The sequence below is a fragment of the Apium graveolens genome, chromosome 3 (assembly GCF_009905375.1).
Source record: "Apium graveolens cultivar Ventura chromosome 3, ASM990537v1, whole genome shotgun sequence".
NCBI lineage: Eukaryota > Viridiplantae > Streptophyta > Magnoliopsida > Apiales > Apiaceae > Apium > Apium graveolens.
The window spans coordinates 243,248,689-243,256,785 of NC_133649.1; the positions used below are offsets into that span (position 1 = coordinate 243,248,689).

The 8,097-nt window shown below is 32.6% G+C and overlaps 2 protein-coding genes across 2 annotated transcripts; one reads left to right on the forward strand and one right to left on the reverse strand.

Annotated features, from left to right (window-relative positions):
- Positions 1–2,173: 2,173 nt before the first annotated feature.
- Positions 2,174–2,770, forward strand: LOC141714920 (uncharacterized). The gene has a single exon (XM_074518416.1). It carries the CDS (start codon positions 2,174–2,176, stop codon positions 2,768–2,770), a length of 597 nt encoding a protein of 198 aa, XP_074374517.1.
- A 1,121-nt stretch (positions 2,771–3,891) lies between these two features.
- LOC141711015 (pathogenesis-related protein PR-1-like) lies at positions 3,892–4,898 on the reverse strand. The gene has a single exon (XM_074513479.1). The coding sequence runs from the start codon at positions 4,747–4,749 to the stop codon at positions 4,153–4,155; it is 597 nt and encodes a 198-aa protein (XP_074369580.1). The 5' UTR covers positions 4,750–4,898; the 3' UTR covers positions 3,892–4,152.
- Positions 4,899–8,097: the final 3,199 nt, after the last annotated feature.

Here is an 8,097-nt window from a genome sequence, read left to right on the forward strand (position 1 = left end):
AAGAACACAAAGTTAAAAATTTAAAAACACTATTCACCCTAATCTTTGGTGAATTAATTAGCTATGAAAATCATGGAATCTTGAGCTTAAACTTATGGCTCATCTAAGCTATGAATTATGGAAGCTAAAGAAACAAACCTCTTGATTTTTGAAGGTGTGTAGCTATGGTTTTGAAATTCTCATCCTTGCTTTTTCCAAGAAAAGCCGAGAGCAAAGGCTTGAAGAAGATGAAATGATTTTTGTGTTTTGCTTTGTTTTGCTTTTGGTTGGTTGCTTTTGATTTGTTTTAGGTTAATTACCTAATTAACCTTGATTTTGTGTGGTTATAATTCAACCACACTTCCTTCCCTCCTATGTCATGCTTGCATCACTTTGTGATGTCATCACCCTTCCTTTGTCCTCTTTCTATTGGTTGGATGACATCATCCCCACTAATCCCTTTGATTAGCTTTTAATTGTTTGCCTAATGACCGCTGATCTGTTATACGGTTCGCTTAACTTTCGTTCTCGTTTCTCGTTTGAGGGATCATACCCGGGATCTTATTACTTAGGTTCCCTTAACCTTTCTCAATACATTATATTCCTTTTTATGATCCTCTATTATAATCCTTTAATTTAAATCCTTTTATCCTGTTACCTTATACTCAATTCTTTCCGTATCTATTGGATTTCCGGGAAAAATCAAAGTGTTCGGATTTGGATTCTGACGATCTTTACATACACTTATATCCCATATAAAGTACTAATAAAATCTCAGAATATCCATATCAGAACCCCTACATAGTGTGGCATGAAAAGTTTTCTCATTCAGCAAAAACACTATTCATAAGGGTTTCAAAATTTCCCAAAAATTGGGGTTATTACACTTGAGGTCATCATAGTCATCTTGTGTACACTGAACTATGCTTTGGTTTAGTTCTTAGTCTCCAGGGACTATTATTAGGGCTCTTCTGGGTATAGGAATTTGTACACGAAGATAGTGTATGATCAATAAAGGATCTACCCCTTCCAGTGAAGGAAGCGAATGTTCAAGGCTGATCCACTTATGCTAGTTCAGGAATCTCTGGCCAGAGTGAATGAAATTAGAAAGGAGTTTCTAATTTGCATAGAACTACGCATAGTAAATGGTAAGCAAGTGATTGAATTAGATAGGCTTGACACGAGATCCATGCCTTGTATTTAATCGGGACATTGTAGGGTAGAAGGAGTTTATTGTACGGTAACTATTCACTGACAGGTTCTTGGTATTCTAAGCAGTGAATTCATATTATCCGGATAGTCGCGATATGTTGAGAAGCATCACTCACGATGTAGAATAAATGTGATTAATTAATTAATCATATTTAATAAATTAGAGAATTTATATAAATAATGATAAAATAGTTTTATTATTATTTATTTCTACTACCGGCTTAATATTGAACCTACAGGGTCACACCATAAAAATAGAATGATTTAATGGTGGAGGAATTAATTAATAATGGCTAATAATTATTTATTTATGAAATAAATAATTAATTGGCAAATTTAATAATTGATTAAATGAGATTTAATTGATTATAAATTAATTAAGAAAAGTTCTTAATATTATTAATTAAGGATTTAATTTTTGAAAATTAAATCAATAGAGAGAATTATTTCTAAAGTGTTTAGAAAAAGAATTAATGATTAAAAGGTGTTTTAATTATTAATGAGAATAATAAATGGGATAATAATAATAATAATAATATTTATGGGAAAATTTCAGCTGAAAATTTTGCCTATAAATACACTATTATAGACCCTATTTTATTCCAACCCAGATCAAACCCGAAAACCCAAAAAGTTTGGAAAACCCAATTCTCTCCACCTCCTTCCTCCTCCTTAACATCGTTTTCTTAGTGGATACCGGTGGCGTGCTTCACACTTGAGGAGCAACTGCTAAGGATCTCTGATCGTTGTCTCCGAATTATTTTAAAAGGTTAGATTCGATCCCTCGAATTTTTATTCACGATTTATATGCTTTTATTTGGATTTTGTATGTGTAAAAGTGTTTTGACATGCCCCGCTGCGTTAAAAATCCAACACGTATTAATCGCAGATTGTATTCACAAAAGCTAAGGTCATGATTCTATGTTGGTCGATTTGGAGAGCTAGGAATGATCTGTTGTGGAATGGGAAGAGGTGGTCAGCCATGAGAATTGTTGCAAAAGCGTGGGAGTATCTCTCACAATGGACTGAAGGTCAGGCTAGTAACTTCAGGGTGTCAATCCAACCATTAACAGAAGGGGATGGTGCTTTATACTGGGCAAAACCTATACATAATGCACTGAAGATAACCGTGGATGCAGCAATTTTTTCTGAGCTGGAAAACTCTGGCATTGGTATCATAGCTCGTGATCATCATGGTAGTTTACTGGAAGCTATGACAAGAAGGTTCAACGAAGTCATGAACCCTTCGATGGTGGAAGTAATTGCCATTAAGGAAGCGCTGAGTTGGGCAAAAGACAAACAATGGAACCAGATTACTATTGAATCTGATTGTCTGGGGGTGATACAACTGATCCGTAGATCCACTCCCATGAGGTCAGTGCTCGGTAAGGTGATCAAGGAATGCAGGAGGTTGATTAGTGATTGGAACAACGTTGAGTTTTATTTTATTAAACGATCTGCGAATATGGCGGCACACGAGCTAGCTCAAGTGTCTCATATGTACCCTGATCGTAGTTTTGATCGGAGTTCTGTTCCGGTTAAAGTTAAGACATGTATTTTGGATGATTTGAATGAGTAATGAAATTGCTTTACTCAAAAAAAAATATAAATATCAAAAGGAAACCCAGAATTTTCAACTTCGAACGTCAGATAACACAGAAAAAATAAAGCACAATAGACGATCAATTGAGTAATTTTACCCATAAGGCCATATTTGCGCAAGAAACTTGCTGAAGTTGCAGCATCCCAGTCATACCTGACACAATCAATACATATAAAATGATATTTTTTTAAAAATAGTGATACAATAGCTCTCGGGGCTTCGGTTCAATAAAAAGTGTAACAGCAAGACCGATATAAGCAAACGGCATAAGCAAAAGTCTGAAACCAAATTTTATGACATCTACCAGTCGTACTCACTATTTAACTAACATTCCATGCGATCCTCTATCTTAATTAAAAGAATATCTGACAAAAGCATACCATCGAACCCAAATTATTCCTTGTAGGCAATAGGAGCTTCAGAAAGCTAAGCCTGAAAATTTAAGATAAAGAAAAACTGAGGTCATGAACCTATGGAGATGAAGTCCTGATCTTAGCGAATATGAGAAAGAAAAAAATAGCATCAGGATCATGAGCACAAAAGAAAAAGAGAATTTAGTATAGTACATGTCTGAAATGCCAAAGGGAATTGTTGTAAATTGGAGTATATGTGGCATCTCACCATTTGGTTAAGCTCCTTTTCCATATTAGTATTCAAGGGCGAGTGAAAAACAAAATTTCCCCCCCCCCCCCTCTAATGTGTGACCTGTAAAATGGTGATGATATAAGTAGGAAGTTATATGTATGTTATAAGACAGTTCTGGAGAGCTTGTCCACAAACCACTAACCTCCATAGCTTTTCTAACCTGAGCACTGCCACCCAATTCAAGCCTGCACTTTCGGATAAAGTACATACAACTTTTGCAGTTATGGTAAATATAACTTGCAAAATTAGGCATCTCAAATCAAGGCATTACAGAGACTAGAAAGGATAAACTACAGTTATCGCACATCTTAAATCAAATGACTCTAATTTAGGTTAAGCACAAGTCAATTATTCGAATTTTAATATATTATAAATACTGGAGAATTATAATATTTTTTTAGTTAAATGAACACCAAAGAAAAATTGAAAAGGAAGTACATAAAATGCACGCGTAAAGAACTGTACTCGAATATATAACATGCCCAAATAATAGAAGCTTAAAGCAACAAAGTCCTCCAACTTGTCATGGCTAGTACACAATCCATGACTCTGAGCTCTCAAATTCTACTAACAAACAACTACATCCATTTCATGTGCCCAACTTAAAATGTGTAGCAACTGTTTCTGTACCGAAAGAAATTACAGAGTGATGAGTACATTTCATATGATTTTTATGCTATTAAATGACATGTATAATTGTAGATTATTATGAACTAGTAAGGCCTCTCTCCCACATAATTACCAACAGGATCATAGTTACATGTCATAAACACATCTCCGCTGTCACAAACAACACGAGCACACCCAACTCTTCTTGTTGTTTTCCACACAAGCTGCGTATAATGCCCACATTGCTGTCCTTGAGCACAACTATTCGTCGCGTAATTGTAGTACTTCTCTTCTTCAGCCCAGGCACGGACAGCGTCTGATGGTTTCCAATCAGAGCCGCTGCCCCAGTAAATATTCTCTCCAAGTTTGAACTCGTATTCAGGGAATGAATGCCTTAACTCGCAGTCTGGTTGTCGTTGTCCAGCCCACCACTGTGCGTATTTCTCTAGTTGAGTGTCGTAAGTGAGTGGCCACTCCCATTTGGCTGCTCTCACTATGTTGTGAGCAAACAAGAACTGGAATGCTTCCCCCACGCAGTTCCAACAGAGCTGCTTGGAGATTTTGTAGACCGTATCGTTATTTGATTGCAAAGGGGTGATTTTTGGTGGAGAAACGGAGGATGAGTTAAAAGAATGGACAATGTTGTTTGGTGAAAATGCTTGTATGCAGAGAATGAGTAGAATAACCAAAGAAGGTTTCATATTTTGGGATGAGCAATGCCAGCCAGGGTGAAGGAAGAGACAGAGGCTAGTAGTCACGCAGCTGAGTCCTAAAATTAAGCAAAAGCAGCTTATTCGTCAATCGTCAGGCATATGGTGGTAGTATATATGATAACAAATCTTGTTAAGACATGATTGTAAGGAAACATCAAAATTTATCTACGATTTAAAGCAAGTCCAACAGTATCTTAATTGAAACTTTAAATATAATATAAAATATTATATCCTATTAATTTAGAACATATTTATCTTATTTGAATTTCAACAATGTGCCTTATTCTTATTATATATTTAATATTTTATTATTAAAAGTTTACTTTCATCAATAAAGTACAATATATAGTAGAGAGAAGAGAGTGTACTATAATATATAATAAAATATGAAATAGGGCAAGGAGAGAAATGACTTAAAAATAAGCCTAGAGATTGTCCTAGTAATATAAGGCATCACTGGACATTGTTGGAACAAATTTTTTTGTCATATACCTTAAATTTCAATTTAGGAAAGGCATTTCTTGGACTTGCTCTTAGAGCATCTCCAATAGCCTCTTAACTTGCCTCTTAATTTGAAATTTGAGGAGTGAGATGATTTTTTTGCTCCAAGAGGCTCTTAAGAGCTACTCCAAAAGGACTCTAAATCACCTCATAAGTCAAAATTTAGAGAGAATATATAGAAAATTAACTCCAACAAGCTTCTAAATTATCCTCAAATTTTTAGGAGCCACTATTTCTCCTCAATTTTAGGAGTCTCTCTCCTCTCCTTACTCCATTATTTACACAGTAGATTGAATTCAATCTACTGCCTTAATGATATTAAACTGCATTATTTACACAATAAATTGAATTTAATCTAAGGTCTCGGTGATATTAATTTGTCACAGTAGATTGAATTCAATCTACTTCCTCGGTGATATAAAAAAAGTTTCCTTAACAAAAAATACATAACCTTTTATATAGTTAAAATTCAATATTTTATACCTTACAAAAAGAGAGATTCAACATTTTATATTATTTTAGAAAAAAAATGTAAGTAAAGTATTTGAATTGGTTGAAAAACATGCAAGAGAAGCCATATATAATAGTAGTGTGTAATAATGTGCAATTATAGATAACATATGCACCCTATCTATGTGAAATATTTATGTTCAAAATATAGTTTAAAAAATAAATAAAGATAAATTTGAGGAGGATTGTTGAAATGAGAAGACACATTTTTATCTTAAGTTACAGGGAGCCCATTTAATAATATTATTTTTGACGATAGGAGGAAGGAACTCTTGGTATTGCTCTAAATTCACTAAGAGTGCCTTTGTAAACTTGCATTTCATTTCAAATGAGGGATTTCAAATGACAAGATTTGAGTTGTGATTTATACTAATATTTGAATGTTCTGAATTTCAAATGAAATCCAAATCTAAATTCCCAAACAGTTTATTTGATCAAATCCAGAGTTTCAAATGAAATCCAGTTTCCCAAACGGGCCATTGGTCTCTTCTCCCTCCTCATTTTTAAGAGTTTCTTTCTCACTCTAAAATAATATTATATTATATATTCATGAAAATAATCTCTTTCTCTCTTCACAATCTTTTCTTCTCTATAAATTCAACTTCCATTTAATATTAAAAACTTAATTAAGAGTTAATACAAAGAGAATTGTTGTAGAATAACACACATTAATTTACCAATGAGCCAATATTATATATTATATTTAGAGTAGAGATGAGGAGTCTCTTGGAGATGCTCTTAGAGCAACTCCAATAGAGTCCTCATATGTTCCTTAAAAATATTATTATAAAAATGAATTCTAGTGTTTTAGGATTTTTAATTGTATGTCAACTCCAACAACATTTCTTATAAATGTATCCTAGTAATATTTTAATATTATATTTAAATTCTAATTATGCATTTGATATGGAGAAGGAGAGAAATGAATTTTTTGTTATTAAAATGAAGGTAAAAAATCACTAATGCTTACTTATAAATTAGATATGGATAATTTTTTAAGGAAGTACTAGGATGCCGTTGAAGCTATATTTTATACAAAATTACTTAAATTTTAATTTAGAATCTTAATTAGCTAACTTGTTGGAGGAGTTGGTCTTAGTAGTCAACTGTGTAGGGTTCCTTATGTGCCCCCAATCGTGATTTCTATGTAATTATATAGCTCCCTGTCCACCTCCTCCAAATGTTGTTGAGCGCGCGTGAAAAAAAAGGAGAATCAAAACATTTAGGACTAAAAATTGGAAAATTTTGATTTGTGTAGGGGTAAATAACAGTAAAAAGATGCAAATGTAACTAACCATTGAACAGTAAAAATTAGAAATTATAACTTGTGGTAAAAAAAAACCGAAAATACTGCATCATATATTATTTTAACACCGCAAAATATGTACACTTCGCGGTTCGTTAATGTTAGTGAAATGATGTCTCCTTTATATTTTCGGGGTTTTTATGATGTATTCGTTAACACACCGGTAAACATAAAATTTGATATTTTTAATTTATTTTAATTTTTTAATAATGATAAATTTACTGCATTTATAATAATTTCATCAAAAATTTACAACAAACCCACCAAAAGCCAAAATTAATATATTTTATTGTAGGCTCATGGGCATGCACTCGATAAATCTGTGTATTCCATCTTTCTCATTTTACTTTTTCACGAATTTTAAGGTGCATAATAAACATAATTTCATAATTTTTTTCTTAAAAAAATTGTGAATAAGAGTTTAATATTTGAATTTTTGTTCAAAAATTGTTTAAACCTTAAACTACATGCAAGAAGTAAAGTGCCGAACAAAATTAGGACGAAGGGAGTATCATATGGACCTGACAATGAGTCGTGTACGTGTACAAGCGTTCCGTGTACTTTTTTGTTTTGCTGTCAGAATCTTAAATCTGAACTCGTCCCGGATTTGTATACGTGTATCATTTGGTTGAGAATAATTTGGAACTAATAAATTCGTATCCACCCATTTGATACACCGAAGTAACATAATTATATACGAAAAAAAATCAATTGGTAGAAAATAAATAAGTTAACAAAATTGTCTAGTATAGTAAACAACTAAATTCTGAATAGAAATCTATTCATATTTTTTATTTAGTATTAGAATAAGACTTATAAATTATATTATAAATATTTATTATTTTAAAAATTATTTATTTATTTTCTGTGTACTTTCATTCTGTGTCGTGTATCTCTTTCAGAAAATCAAACACGACACTAATTATATTCGTATTATTTTGTGTTTGTGTATCTTCAGCGTTCGTATACCAAATTTTTGAATCAAAATACTAATTATTCGTATTATTTTTTATCGTGTT

Bases quoted from the DNA above. Each gene is read 5' to 3' on its own strand.
- LOC141711015 (XM_074513479.1), bottom strand. From the start codon at position 4,749: ATGAAACCTTCTTTGGTTATTCTACTCATTCTCTGCATACAAGCATTT.
- LOC141714920 (XM_074518416.1), top strand. From the start codon at position 2,174: ATGAGAATTGTTGCAAAAGCGTGGGAGTATCTCTCACAATGGACTGAA.